The 16,480-nt window shown below is 36.8% G+C and overlaps 1 protein-coding gene across 1 annotated transcript; it reads right to left on the bottom strand.

Annotated features, from left to right (window-relative positions):
• Nucleotides 1-9,028: 9,028 nt before the first annotated feature.
• On the bottom strand, nucleotides 9,029-14,204 carry LOC140699041 (olfactory receptor 4P4-like). Its single transcript, XM_072970811.1, has 2 exons — nucleotides 14,047-14,204; nucleotides 9,029-11,158 (listed from the first exon to the last, which is right to left on the bottom strand). The coding sequence occupies exon 2, from the start codon at nucleotides 11,101-11,103 to the stop codon at nucleotides 10,174-10,176; it is 930 nt and encodes a 309-aa protein (XP_072826912.1). The 5' UTR covers nucleotides 11,104-11,158; nucleotides 14,047-14,204; the 3' UTR covers nucleotides 9,029-10,173.
• Nucleotides 14,205-16,480: the final 2,276 nt, after the last annotated feature.

Raw genomic sequence — 16,480 nt, 5'->3', positions numbered from 1 at the left:
ATCTAAGGATAAAACTGAGAATTTCAACACTCACCAGTACCTTTAGTAAACTATTAGCAAAATCTTTGCTTTCTCTTCCCATTAGCCTATGATCTGCTTGCTAAGAAGTCTTAGTTCCAAAGGGAGAAATGCTTCCATCAGGAGACACAAAAAAACTTTACTGAACTGAGAATTAAGACTGCTGCCTGACACTTTACCTCATGCCTCTAAATCAACAGGCAAAGAAGTAAATGACTGCACTGGCTGGGGTGAATGATCCTAACTACCAAGGGGAAATTGGACTGCAACTCCTCCATGGAAATACTCTACTACAGGAGTCCCCAGAGAGCCTCTGTTACTATCACAATGTTTGGCTATTAACATCAATTGAAAATACAGAAACCCAAACCAGGCAGAACTACTAATGGCCCAGATCCTTCAGCAATGAAGGTCTGTCACTCTACGAGGTAAAGATCCACAACCAGCTTAGGTCTTTGCTAAAGGCACAGAGAACAAAACATGAGTAACAGAAGAAAGTAGTTATAAAGAGCAGCTATAACCATGTGACCAGTTCCAGAAATGAGAACTGCAATTGTTGTATTCTCTTTTTATTTTATGAACATATTTGTGTGTGAATCTCTATAATATATATCTTATATGTATGTATAGATTTAATCTTAAATTTTTTAACATTTTTTATTGATTTATAATCATTTTACAATGTGTCAAATTCCAGTGTTCAGCACAATTTTTCAGTCATTCATGGACATATACACACTCATTGTCACATTTTTTCTCTGTGATTTATCATAACATTTTGTGTATATTTCCCTGTGCTATACAGTGTAATCTTGTTTATCTATTCTACAATTTTGAAATCCCAGTCTATCCCTTCCCACCCTCTACCCCCCTGGTAACCACAAGTCTGTATTCTCTGTCCATGAGTCTTTAGATTCCACATATAAGTGATCTCATATGGTATTTTTCTTTCTCTTTCAGGCTTACTTCACTTAGAATAACATTCTCTAGGAGCATCCATGTTGCTGCAAATGGCGTTATGTTGTTGGTTTTTATGGCTGAGTAGTATTCCATTGTATAAATATACCACCTCTTCTTTATCCAGTCACCTATTGATGGACATTTAGGCTGTTTCCATGTTTTGGCTATTGTAAATAGTGCTGCTATGAACATTGCAGTGCAGGTGTCATCCTGAAGTAGATTTCCTTCTGGATACAAGCCCAGGAGTGGGATTCCTGGGTCATATGATAAGTCTATTCCTAGTCTTTTGAGGAATCTCCACACTGTTTTCCATAGTGGCTGCACCAAACTGCATTCCCACCAGCAGTGTAAGAGGGTTCCCCTTTCTCCACAGCCTCTCCAGCATTTGTCATTTTTGGATTTTTGAATGACAGCCATTCTGACTGGTGTGAGGTGATACCTCCTTGTAGTTTTGATTTGCATTTCTCTGATAATTAGTGATATTGAGCATTTTTTCATGTGCCTGTTGATCATTTGTATGTCTTCCTTGGAGAATTGCTTGTTTAGGTCTTCTGCCCATTTTTGGATTGGGTTGTTTATTTTTTTCTTATTGAGTCGTATGAGCTGCTTATATATTTTGGAGATCAAGCCTTTGTCAGTTTCACTTGCAAAAATTTTCTCCCATTCCGTAGGTTTTCTTCTTGTTTTATTTCTGGTTTCCTTTGTTCTGCAGAAGCTTGTAAGTTTCATTAGGTCCCATTTGTTTATTCTTGCTTTTATTTCTTCTAGGAGAAAATTTTTGAAATGTATGTCAGATAATGTTTTGCCTATGTTTTCCTCTAGGAGGTTTATTGTATCTTGTCTTATGTTTAAGTCTTTAATCCATTTTGAGTTGATTTTTGTATATGGTGTAAGGGTGTGTTCTAGCTTCATTGTTTTACGTGCTGCTGTCCAGTTTTCCCAACACCATTTGCTGAAGAGACTGTCTTTATTCCATTGTATATTCTTGCCTCCTTTGTCAAAGATTAGTTGACCAAAGGTTTGTGGGTTCATTTCTGGGCTCCCTATTCTGTTCCATTGGTCCATATGTCTGTTTTGGTACCAATACCATGCTGTCTTGATGACTGTAGCTCTATAGTATTGCCTGAAGTCTGGGAGAGTTATTCCTCCAGCCTCTTTCTTTCTCTTCAGTAATGCTTTAGCAATTCTAGGTCTTTGATGGTTCCACATAAATTTTATTATGATTTGTTCTAGTTCTGTGAAATATGTTCTGGGTAATTGGATAAGGATTGCATTAAATCTGTAGATTGCCTTGGGCAGTGTGACCATTTTAACAATATTGATTCTTCCAATCCAAGAGCATGGAATATCTTTCCATTTTTTAAAGTCTTCTTTAATTTCCTTCATCAATGGTTTATAGTTTTCTGTGTATAATTCTTTCACCTCCTTGGTTAGATTTATTCCCAGATATTTTATTACTTTGGGTGCTATTTTAAAGGGGATTGTTTCTTTACTTTCTTTTTCTGTTGATTTATTGTTAGTGTAAAGAAATGCAACTGATTTTTGAACATTAATTTTGTAACCTGCTACCTTGCTGAATTCTTCGATCAGCTCTAGTAGCTTTTGTGTGGACCTTTTAGGGTTTTCTATATATAGTAACATGTCATCAGCATATAATGACACTTTTACCTCTTCTTTTCCAATTTGGATCCCTTTTATTTCTTTCTCTTGCCTGATTGCTGTGGCTAGGACTTCCAGGACTATGTTGAATAGGAGTGGTGATAGCGGGCATCCTTGTCTTGTCCCAGATTTTAGTGGGAAGCTTTTGAGTTTTTCACCGTTGAGAACTATGCTGGCTGTAGATTTAATATTTATTTTTGTCTTTAATTATTTTATGTAATAACACCTTATGTTGACTTTCTCTCGTAGTATTTAAGTATTGCTGGTCTTCCACAGAATCTAGTTTACAGGATACCATGGAGAAGAGTATACATCATACAAGGACTTCACCTTCCCTTCTTGGGAAGGACTTAGTGCGATTTCAACTGTACACACGAGAGGTGTGTTAGACTAGGTAAAATTTTTACCTTGGTATTGTCTTTATTTGGAGATTAACTATGGTTTAAAGACATGCATGTAGGTGCTAAGTTGACAAGTAATAGTCTTATGATGGCTAACTTTATGTGTTAATGTGACCAGCCCATGAGATACACAATATCTGCACAATCTTTGGTTTGGGCTGTCTATGTGCTTTTCCTGGGTGATATTAATATTCAAATTGGTAGACTGAATACAGCAGATTGTCCCCTCTAATTTGAGTGAGACTTATCCAATCATTCAATCAGCTGAAAACCTGCAAATAACAAAAGGCGGACCTCCCCTAAGTACAGGAGAATTTTCCTGCTTGAGAGCCTTCAGACTGAAACACCAGCTCTTCCTGTTTGATGACCTGCATGCTGGCACACCAACTCTTCCTGACTCTACGGCAGCTTCCTGCCTAATGATCTGAATGGGGTTACTGACTCACTAGTTTACAGCAGTTTCTGGCCCTTAGATTCAGACTGAGACATTAGCTCTACAGATTTTGTACCTGCCAACTTCCATAAACATAAAATCCACTGTTTAAGTTCTTATCTTTCAGAGCCAATAGTTATATATTGGTTTTGATATATAACACATTTTCATGGATTGGAAAACCTATTACTATTAAGATATCAGTAATACCCAAACAGTAGATTCACTACAATCTCAATCAAAACCTCAATGACATTTTTTGCAGACATGGAAAAATCATCGAAACATTCACATAGAATCACAAGGGACACCACAGCCAAAATAATCTTAAAAGAAAAACAAAGTTGGAGAAACAGAAAGAAGAAAAGTGGTTGCCAGGGATTGACGTGGGGGAAATAGGGAGAGGTTGATAAAAGGATGCAAACATTCAGCTATAAGATGATTACGGTCTGTGGATCTTAGTGAAATGGTGACTACAGTTTTAAATATGGTGACTGTATTGTATAATTAAAATTTGCTAAAAACAGATTTGATGTGATCCCTATCAAATTACCCAAGACATTTTTCACAGAACTAGAACAAATAATCCTATAATTTATATGGAATCACAAAAGAAACAGAATTGCCAAAGCAATAATGAAGAAAAAGAATGAAATGGGAGGAAAAACCTTCCTAGACTTCAGACAACACTCAAAACTACAGTAATCAAAACAGCACAGTACTGGCACAAAAACAGACATATTGATCAATGAAACAGAATAGAGAGCCCAGAAATAAACTCACACACCTACAGTCAATTAATCTTCGACAAAGGAGGCAAGAATACACAATGAAGAAAAGACAGTCTCTTCAGCAAGTGGGAAAGCTGGACAGCTGCATCTAAATCAGTGAAGTTAAAACACTCCCTCACACCATACACAAAAATAAATTCAAAATGGCTTAAAGACTTAAACATAAGACAAGATACCATAAATCTTGTAGAAGAGAACAGAAGCAAAACATTCTCTGACATAAATCATAGCAATCTTTTCCTAGATTAATCTACCCAGGCAATAGAAATAAAAGCAAAAATAAACAAATAGGACCTAATTAAACTTATAAGCTTTTGCACAGCAAAGGAAACCATAAGCAAAACAAAAAGACAATCTATGAAATGGGAGAGAACATTTGCAAACAATGCAACTGACAGGGGCTTTATTTCCAGAATATACAAACAGCTTAAATAGCTCAATAACAAAAGAAAAACACAATTCCAAAATAGAAATAAAAGCAAGAATAAACAAATGGGACCTAATGAAACTTACAAGCTTCTGCACAGCAAAGGAAACCAGAAATAAAACAAGAAGAAAACCTACGGAATGGGAGAAAATTTTTGCAAATGAAACCGACAAAGGCTCGATCTCCAGAATATATAAGTAGCTCATACGACTCAATAAGGAAAAAAAAAAACAACCCAATCCAAAAATGGGCAGAAGACCTAAACAAGCAATTCTCCAAGGAAGACATACAAATGATCAACAGGCACATGAAAAAATGCTCAATATCACTAATTATCAGAGAAATGCAAATCAAAACTACAAGGAGGTATCACCTCACACCAGTCAGAATGGCCATCATTCAAAAATCCACAAGTGACAAATGCTGGAGAGGCTGTGGAGAAAAGGGAACCCTCCTACACTGCTGGTGGGAATGCAGTTTGGTGCAGCCACTGTGGAAAACGGTATGGTGATTCCTCAAAAGACTAGGAATAGACTTATCATATGACCCAGAAATCCCACTCCTGGGCATATATCCAGAAGAAACCCTACTTCAGGATGACACCTGAACCACAATGTTCACAGCAGCACTATTTACAATAGCCAAGACATGGAAACAGCCTAAATGTCCATCAACAGATGACTGGATAGAGAACAAGTGGTATATTTATACAATGGAATACTATTCAGCCATAAAAACCAACAACATAACGCCATTTGCAGCAACATGGATGTTCCTGGAGAATGTCATTCTAAGTGAAGTAAGCCTGAAAGAGAAAGAAAAATACCATATCAGATCGCTCATATGTGGAATCTAAAAAAAAAAAAGAACATAAATACAAAACAGAAACAAACTTATAGACACAGAATACAAACTTGTGGTTGCCAAGGGGTAGGGGGTGGGAAGGGATAGACTGGGAGTTCAGAATCTGTAGATACTGACAGGCATATGCAGAATAGATAAACAAGATTATACTGTATAGCACAGGGAAGTATATACAAGATCTTGTGGTAGCTCACAGAGAAAAAACGTGACAATGAATATATACATGTTCATATATAACTGAAAAATTGTGCTCTACACTGGAATTTGACACAACATTGTAAAATGATTATAAATCAATAAAAAATGTTGAAAAAAATTGGCAGAAGACCTAAACAAATATTTCTCCAATTAAGACATAAAAATGGCCAATAGGCATCTGTAGCAAAATAGATGGACCTGGAGAATGTCATTCTAAGTAAGGTAAGCCAGAAAGAGACGTACCATATGATATCACTAATATATGGAATAAAAAAAAAAAAGAAAGAAAGAAAGAAAAAAGAGGACACTAATGGGCTCAACTACAAAACAGAAACACAGTCACAGACATAGTAAACAATTTTATGGTTACTGGGGGAAAGGGGTTGGAAAGAGATAAATTTGGGAGCTTGAGATTTGCAAATGTTAACCACTCTACATAAAAATTTTTTAAAAATTTCTTCTGTATAGCACAGGGAATTATATTCCATATCTTATAATAACCTTTAATGAAAAAGAATATGAAAATGAATATATGTACATATATTCATGACTGGGAAATTATGCTGTATACCAAAAATTGACATACTGTAACTGACTATACTCTAATTAAAAAAAATGGCCAATAGGCACATGAAAAAATGGTCAATGTTGCTAATTATCAGAGATATGAAAATTAAAACTACAGTGAGGTGTCACCTCACACCAGTCAGAATGAACTCAGCTTTTTTAACAAATGATATATGCTGGGGAGGATATGGAAAAAAGGGAAACCTCCTACACTGTTAATGGTAATATAGTTTGATGTAGCCATTATGAAAAACAGTATAGAGATTACTTAAATAACTGAAAACAGACTTACCCTATGATCCAGCAATCCCAGGCATATATCTGGAGGAAACTCTAATTTGAAAAGATACATGCACCCCACTGTTCATAGCAGCACTATTTGCAATAGCTAAGACATGGAATCAACCTGAATGTCCATTGACAGATGCCTGGATAAAGAAGTTGTGATGTGAATTTATGTATATGAATATTATATATATGGAATATATATAATGTATATTATGGAATATATATAATATATAATAATATATAATATATAATATTCCATATATAATGGAATACTACTCAGCAATAAAAAAGAATAAAAGAATGCCATTTCCAACAACATGGATGGATCTGAAGATTATCATACTAAGTGAAGTAAGCCAGAAAGAGAAAGAAAAATACCATATGACATCAGTTATATGTAGAATCTAAAAAAATGAGACAAATGAACTTATTTTCAAAGACCAAAAACAAAAAACAGACTCACAGACATAGAACACAAATTTGTGGTTACCAGCGGGGAAAAGTTGGGGGGATAAATTGGGAGTTTGGGATTTGCAGAGTAACTATTGTATATAAAATAAATAAACAAAAAGGATTTACTGTAATGACCTGCAATGTAAAGGAATATGCATATAAATGAATCAGTATGCCGCACACCAGAAATTAACACAACATTGTAAACTGACTACATTTCAATAAAAGAAAGAATGGAAAAGAGAAAAACTGCTAGGAGACTAAAACTTAAGTGTTCTCACAAAAAAATAAATGTGTGGTGATAGATGTGTTAGGTCCTTTGCATTTCCATACATTTTCATTCACTTTGGAAAATTCTAAATTTAACCCAGTTCATTTTTTTTAGGTGGATATTGCTTGAATCTAGAGATTCCTTTGTGGAGAATTCAAATCTTAATAATAAGTTCAGCCATCTGGTCCATGAACACAATATTGCCCTCTATTTAATAAGGTCTTTATACACTCTCAATATAGTTTTTATTTTTCAGTGCACATGTCTTGTTTATAACTTGTCACATTTAAGGATTTTATTTTTTATGCTATTATAAATAAAATTTTAAAAATACAATTTCTGTCTGTTAGTTTCTAGTAACCTACGCAACTGACTTCAATATATTGATTTTATATACCCTGACCATACTCAATTCACATAAAAAAGAAAGCCACTCATATTGTAGAGGTAGAGGTAGTAAAATCAGTTTATTTTCCTGGACAGGTCAGGATTTAGAAGAGTATAAGGTACCAGAAGCCTATTTGCAATGGGCCTAAAGATTCTGACGTAAATCCTCTCACGATGAATTCAGAGCTGAATTCAGTGAGAGCTAGGATTTTTAGCAGAAATGAAGGGAGAGCCGGAGGAAACCGTATTTGCATGGAGAGTAAGAGACAGCTTGGAAGAGTACTAATTGTAAGGAGAGAAGGAGGCCTCAAGGAAGTCTAATACAGTAACAGTGCTTTTGCAGTTGGGAGAAGATAAAGTATCTTTAAGTAAAACACATGGTGTCTTGCCTATCCTTAAGATTTAGGTGTAATGGCGGTAAAGTGAAATCATTATGTGTTTCTCACACATTTATAACAGAAATTATAATCAAAATTAAAGAATTTGGGGGGCATAAAATGCTAACAGTACTTGGGAATCCAATCAGGAAGAACACGTGCATGGAAAAGCCCGTTGCACCCGCCATTTCTTAAGGTACTTTAATGCAAAATAATCAGTATGTCATTGAAGCATGTTTTGTGGTGGCCTACCCTCGGCCTCAACAGTAAAAGCATTCTCTCTGATGGGATGAGTATGTCTTCTGACAGATCCTCAAGGCCTCCAAAACCTCCATACTATACACACACAGACAAGAATCACCACACACACACAGGCACAAATATATAAACTGTATTTCCATACTTTAAAAATAATCCAAACACTCCTTGGAAGATTAGTACATTAAACTTGATCAAATAGAACTATGAATAAATAGCTATTCAGATTTAATTTCCTATGGAATAGACAGACTGTTTTCCCTGTTATTCCAGAGGTTTCCATGGCTCCAGGAAGAAAAAATGTATTAGATGTATGAAAGGTTCTAAGAGTCAAAACATCAAAAGAAGGGTTCCTAACATTACAGACAAACACTCCTGCCTCTGTGGTTTCTCCTTGATTTTGCTTCGGCTGTGGGGCAGGAGTAAGTCAATCAGAGCAACTCTGCAGAAGCAAGGCAGTCGTTCTGCTGAGAAAAGATACGAGCTTTGACAGAGTGGTATCTAAACAAACTGCAACCAAGGCACAGAGCTGAGACTGGTTTATGTGACTCAAAGGACATGAGGATAAATGATGAATAAAACAGTAGCACTTCCTCTCTGCATAAAGTAAGCAAAAAATAATGTTTGCTAGATTCCATACCCTCCCATAGACAAAGGGGGACAGACGTTAAATTTGTAGCCTTTCTGACATTACTTATTTTATTATTAATGCATGGCTGTTAACAACACAATGAAAGTTCTAGATACGTAAGAACAATGTATATGGTCAAATAAGAAGACAGTGTTTTTGAACTTAATTCAGTAACTATTTACATCTTAATTTGTACAGGTTCATTGCTAAAAACAGAGAGATACAAAGAAAAATAAAGATATAGCACATAAACTTCTGCCTGGAAAAGCTGGAGAAATACGTAAGAAGAAGCATGAGTACTGAGCATGGGGCTGTCTGCAATAGAGTATATGTACAGCAACGAGAAACAGGAAAGGAGTCAGAGATACTTCTGGGCTATCGACGGATTTGCAAAATCTTCTGAGTAAGAAAATATCAGGCATCTGAACTATAAGACAGACATGGACACTAATGCATAGAGATGGGGGCATTATAAGCAGAGAAGATAGAGGAGTCAAGTCATAAGAATGAGATTTTAGGGTGTGCTTGGAGAATATAGAGGGGCTCACTTGAACTGGATGAAAGCATCCAAGCAAAGAGGAACACAAGAAGAGAGATGGGTAAGACCGGAAAAAAAAAAAAAACACCAACCATGAGTCGCTGGTATGCTGTATGCCATTGCTGAACATGCTGTTAGCTGAAGGAACGTTACTCCTTTATGGAGTACAAATATCACTCATTTCACAGATATTTGAAAAATTATGATGCATATAACTAAGCAAATTGCCAAGACTGAGTCAGTAGTCACGCAGGTCTCCTCGACCCCAAAGCCTATTCCTGTTAACAGCATACTCTACACCAACGTAGTGACTTCTGAGATTAGTAAATTCAACTCGGACCAGTTTGGGGAGATATTTGATAAACAGGTGAGGAGGTTGGGTTATATTTTAAGGAAAATAGGTTCTGTATTCTGGACAGGACTGTGATACGATCAGGAATAGGCATTTGAAGGACATTTCTGCATGCCTCAAATCCATGCGGTCACACCCAGAACTAACTGGATACATTACAGTGTAAATTGCAATCTGAATCACAGTAGCTTGCTTCTTTGGTCCAATACAAAAAAAAAAAGCTGATATGCTTTCTAAAACATCTCAAACAATTAAATGCTCTGGGGACACTTACTGGAAGTGCAATAAATACCCCCTCGCTTACTTTAATTCTGAATGTGCTATTTTAGACCACACTTTCCTCATGGTGATTTTCATCTCCACATTTCTCAGAGTGTAGATGAGAGGATTCAGCATGGGGGCAATCACAATGTAAAACACAGACATTTCCTTATCCTTGTTCTCACTCCCTGCAGGCAGACCATAAATGTAGATGCAGGGAACGAAGAATAAAACCACCACCATGATGTGAGAACTACAGGTTGAGAGGGCTTTCCGTCGCCCTGCGGAGGAGCGGGTTCTGAGATTACATAATATGAGTATGTAAGAAACCACCAGCACAAGAAAAATGACAACCACCACCATCCCCGAATTTGCTATCACTAAGATACTCACAACGCGAATGTCTTTGCACACCAGTTTCAAAAGAGGCTTCACATCACATAGGTAGTGGTCTATCTGATTAGGACCACAGAAGGGTAAACTGAGTACCATGAGAAGCAGAGCAACAGAATGCCAAAACCCCACGGCCCAGGCCAGGACCACCAGCACGTTACACCTCTGCCGGCTCATGATGGCCACGTAGTGCAGCGGCTTGACGATGGCCACGTAGCGGTCAAAGGCCATGGACACCAAGATGCAGATTTCCACACCTGCCAGCAAGTGGGCGGTGAAGAGCTGGGCCATACAGTTGTTATAGGAAATGTTTTTTCTCGCTGCAGCTAAGTCCCTGATTAGCCTGGGGACCACGGTGGAGGTGTAGCAGAGGTCCATGAGGGAAAGATGGCAGAGGAAGTAGTACATTGGTTGTCGGATCAGATGGCTGCAGGTGATGGTGAGGAAGATGATGGAATTCCCCATTAAGACGGCCAGGTAACAGAGCAGGAACAAGGAAAAGAACAGTAGCTCTATTTTCTTATTTCCCCACAGCTCCACAAAAACAAATTCCGTGACATTGTTCTGATTTTCCATGAGGTTGAGGTGAGTTCAGAGTACACAACAGACACTCAGTTCATCTGAAATGATACTGAACATAATACATCTTTAATGGAACTTTTTAAGTTTTGGAGAGATTTATATCATTGAAAATAATGTAGATTGTAGAGGATTTATTACAGAGTTAATCTATTTTTTAAGATTAAGGGCATCATATTTCAAATGATATTTAATGAACGTATATTTTATGTCGGGAACATTTGTAAACATTTTGCAGGCATTTAACTCGTAACAACCCAGTAGCTGCTATTCTGATACTCATTTTACATATCGGAAAATGAGAAATAGGAGGGTTCAGTTAATTACACTAAATCATTAAGATATTAAGTTGCAACCTAAGATATGAACGTGTATTTGATGCCATTTTCCATGCTCTAAACAGCTAAGCTAACTCACCTATTGACCAAACACACTACCAGCCCTTCTCCACCTCCACAAAGAACACGGGGTTTTACCCCATCTTTGCTGCTAACAACACATAAGCCTTTAAATCTCTTCCCTTCTCTGCGCTACATATGATATATATATAATGAACAAAATCCAAATCACACATGAAAATTACACATATCCATTGGAATTAAACATTTATTCTTGAAACAAAAACTAAGCTCTTGATTATGGTAGAGACATAGCCTTAATTAGTTTTTAATAGTTTCAGCGACTATCCCTCTTGGCACATTTGGTCGAGATTCAGAACACGCAGAGACAGGAAACAGGGGAACTGAAGCACAATTATTGAGCTTCTGAATATAGGAGTAGAAGTTACTATCATACAAAAGTTCATCCTTTTCTTAATTATTTTAAAGACACATTTTAGAGGTCACTATTGAAACACCAGAAACACTTTGGAGAGCTGGCCGTTTTCTGTTGACTTGCTGAAGAACTCAATATGATTAAAGGATATCTGCTTATTTAAACAAAACATTTAGAATAAAGGCCACCACTTTAATATAACACACCTAAGGGGCAGAGAGTGAGTATGCTGAAACTCTCACCTTTTACCCATAACCAAATGTCTTCCAACAAAATTGTATTTTGCCTAAAAGGTTGCTAATGTCAACAAATTATTTTTAATGGTACTTGGATAATATGATGCATTGAACATGTCTCATCTAATAATTACCAAGGTCCAGGCTGTCATATCCTGTTAGCTTTTTGTTGTGAGCACTGAGCACTTTATCCTTTCTGAGCTTCATTCTTCAACTAGTAACTGGAAATAATAATGTGGAATCTGTTTGCTTTATGCAAGTTGAAAAAAATGAATTTCACGCAGACTATCCGATACCTGGGCTTAAGCTTCTAACTTGACAACTACACAGCCAAGTACTCCTACAAATGTTAGGAGAGCAATCAACCATTCTATAAGAAAACAGACACCACATGTCCATCAGTTCATTGGTTTTAACTGTGGATTTTATCTTCTGTCCGAAGGGATTGGCTGAAGAATCATTAGACGTACGTTAAGTATAAGGAAGAAAAGGGTGTTCATACAAGCTTGTTCTGGGTTGGAAGTAGACCTTAGCAAAGAGCATCTTTATGTATAAAACGTGACTATCCAAACCTAGTATTTTTTAATGAGGAAGAATCTGGTAAGTTAAAGGACATAAACTAATCTAACAATACTTGACACTAAAGCTGTATAAGAAAACTGTAGAAAAACTAGAGAATCAAAACTAAAAACTGCAGCTGCAGGACTGGAAGGTTTCCTGAACACTGATGCAAGCCTCAGCATCAGTATTTGGTCTAGTGCTGCTCAACGCACAGTGATTGATCAGCTGCAAAAACACAGGCCCATACAGAATACACCCTTCAAAGCAGCGCCCACAGAACCCTGTGAAAAAACTCCCTCCTGCAGAAACACCCCAGCCTCAGCCTCAAACCGTTTTCCTTCTGGCCTTTGTTTAATTCATAACCCCACCACCACCGTGCCTCTTTCTGTTCAATCTCCCTCTCTGTCTCTCTCTCCCCCCTCTCTCAGACACACACACACACACACACACACACACTCTCACACACCCAGACAGACACTCATAATCCCACATAGATATAAGCTTAGAGACACAGAGTTTGGGGTATAAAGAAAATTTCACTTTTTACAGACTTTTTGGTTAGAGAATTTCTCCACATTTTTTTCTTTTAAATTTTAAATTCCTTGAGAAAAATCTCTGTGAGGAATTGTTTCCAACCACATGTCAACTACAATTTGAAATTTTAAAAAATTAAATATGATTATTGGGAAGTACAATTTATGATTAAGGACATGAGAATGCATGGATAGTGTAAAAATCCATTAAAGGCAACTTGATACGATCTTTCTGTTTCTTTAATTATTTATCACATTGAAAAGTTGTGAAATTGAATGTCACAGTCTTATTTGATGTGTTTAAGAGTAAAATGTTTAGATTCCACCTACTAAGTTATAATGTGTTCTAGCCATTTTACTTATTTTCTTTTACCAATCGTTTCATCTTCAGTATGACCTGATGAAGTATCTATTGTTGTACTATTGTCTTTTTATTGTAAATAAGGAAACTACAACCCAAGGTTACACCAGTACTAAGAAGTCTGTGTCTAACCCTTCTCTGTATAGTTTGGAATCTCACACTGCTTTCATTACACTCAAATGGCTTCTCACAGATACAACTAAAGGCTGAAAGCCCTCAATATGCCTTCACATTATTACTCAGATTTTCCTGAATACCATCTCTTAAAAATAACCACTAAAAAAATTATTTCAGAAGAATCTAAAATTACACATTTAAATTTACCACGATCAAAAAGTTGTTATATAATAAAATGCTGTTCAAAATCCCATTTTTTCAGTATTTATCCAAATTACTTTTTCCCATTTTATATATATATAAACCCAGTTTCCCAAATTTTACATATATGCATACATATGTGTATATATATACTTACCTCTGTGAGATTTTACAGTTCTTTGAAATATCAGTGTGATTCTTCAGCTAGTTCCTTTTTTCTGTGACTGTGCTATGAAAGAGTAAATTCATGCAAAATGCCTCTGGCTCTCCCATGAATCTTCCACCCAAAAGAAAGTTTTAGCAAAGCATTGCTGGAATACCCTGGGTTAAAAGGCACTAGAAGGACCAGAGGGGAAGAAACTTCCACGGGCACTTTACAGCAGCCAGTGTCTGTGCAGCTGTAATCGTGAAAATAAAGCCAATACGATTATAGTGAGATGATACATGGGTTTGCACCTTACTTCTTTTATTTATCTCTTGAGGGTTATTACATGAATGATCCAATCCTTCTGCAATGTTATAAAACTGATGAAATACTATGGATATATATTTTTTTCTCTCTCTTCTCCTGTAATAATTTCCTCAAAGACTGAATTCATTGTTGTTTATAATGATACATAATATGTACCTAATGAGTGTTGAATTCTTTATCAGCCAATTCTACACCATTGTGCATTCTGTATTATCTAGTATTAGGGTGCTGGTTAGAATTGGGAAAAGCCAAAATGCATGATCATCTTTCCCTTATTTTAGTTTTCTTCCTTCTTTCCTCCCTTCCTTCCTTTCTTTCTCCCTAGCTTTGTTTTCTCCTTTTTACCCCCTTGGGTGGAAGAGGGAGGGGAGTGTCAGCAGAAACTAAAGGCAAAAGGTTGATTAAATTGCAGTCCTTAGTTCATAGCAGATGATCCCTTAGTTCATTGCAGATGATTCTCATGGGTCCATGCAAGGTCACTATGAATGTTAATGTCAGCTTATAATTTTTTTTCCTTTTTTAATTGCTCGTTTTCACTTCTCATAACCCCTTCTGGACACCCACTGTACTCTTACATATTTAAGCTCTTACTGGCCCCAAGGTCTTGCACATTCCCTCTGGTTTTCCTACAGCTGTCCACGTTTTGAAAACAAGTTCTTACTGTACTCCCATTAAATGGTGACATCTGACTCTGTCTTCATCTTGCTGCATTGACTCATATATGCACTCAATAATATAGCCTCAAACTGCATGAAATGATGTTAAATAAACTCACGTGAAGAAAATTATCAATCCACCTTCCCAATGGGATATTTCAATGGCTTTTTTTCAATTACTGTTGAGTAAAGCAGGCAGTAAGTTGGAAAGGATATAAAAGATCTGACTAGCACAATTTGGTAGTATACAGATGCATTAAGAAACAGATATATAAGAATACATATTATTTGCATGGATAGATGGAATCTTTACAAAATTAAGTATTTGACCATAAAAGAATCCTCAACAGATTTAAAAACTGACATTATGCAAACTTCTGAGCAAAAAATAAATTAGGATTGATGTTACTATTATTTTTTGCTCAAATTGTTTAAAGAGATCTCTCTCAATAACTAGCTCTAAGCTAATAAAAAAAACACTTCAATAATCATACATGGCAAAGATTAGAGTCTTAACAAAAAAATCAGAAAAATCACTAAAAAAACTAAAAATACACCCACAAAACTTTTTCCTCTTAAAGTCAGAACAATACAAGAGCGTCCACTGTCACTATTTATACTAAACATTTTATTAGTGATTCTTACCAGAGTAATTAGGTTAAAAGACAAGTACAACAGATAGATACGTACATATAGACACTAGAGGTAATAAACAAGATCAAGACACGAGCAAGATGAAACCTAGTTGGTCCCAACGCTCATGTCCCCTCAAAAAACAACAAACACAATAAAGAAATAACCACAAACCAAATAAAATACCTCAGGGAAAAAACCTTGAGCAAAAACCTGGAGGAACTTAAAAACCAAGGATGGCCACACAGAAACGGACATTAAGCACGTTGTTTACGTCACCCATCCCTCAGTCACGAGCAGCTGCGCCACGCGGCACCTCCTCAGGGGGGGTTTCCCGCACGCACGGGGCAAGCAGAGCAGGGGCGCTCCTGCGAGCCTTCCCCGGCGCGGGCAGCCTTTGCTGCGGCCTTGCTCCGGAAGTCTCCCACAGCCTCACCAGCGCGGAGCTCACCCGGGGGAGCTGCCCTGAAGCTCCCCACCACTGCCCCCACCCCCACCTATGAGATAAAGACGAAAATTAACCAGTACTGGTCATCGACTCTGCACGGAGGGGAGAAGAAATGGATGCAAGGAAAGGGAGAAACACCACCAGCCCGGGACTACACTTTGCTGCTCTGAAACATTCTAGTAGATTGGGGCTTAATATTACTTGTTTTATTAATGTACATGGATTAGTAAGCTTTCATCGTGATAAAATAAAATAAAAACATCTTGTTATTGAGCAGTAATCTTTATAACAATCCAAAGTAGGCACTGCTATTATCTCCATTTTATAGGTTAGGAAACACAAAGGGGAAAGTTCCAGAACAGAAATATTAAAGAACCAGTAA

Source organism: Vicugna pacos, chromosome 10, assembly GCF_048564905.1.
Source record: "Vicugna pacos chromosome 10, VicPac4, whole genome shotgun sequence".
NCBI classification, from domain to species: domain Eukaryota; kingdom Metazoa; phylum Chordata; class Mammalia; order Artiodactyla; family Camelidae; genus Vicugna; species Vicugna pacos.
Note: the sequence above shows the minus strand (reverse complement) of the source record. Positions and strands in the feature narration are given on the sequence as shown.

Excerpts from the sequence above, each read along its gene's own strand:
- LOC140699041 (XM_072970811.1), bottom strand. The coding sequence starts at position 11,103 with ATGGAAAATCAGAACAATGTCACGGAATTTGTTTTTGTGGAGCTGTGG.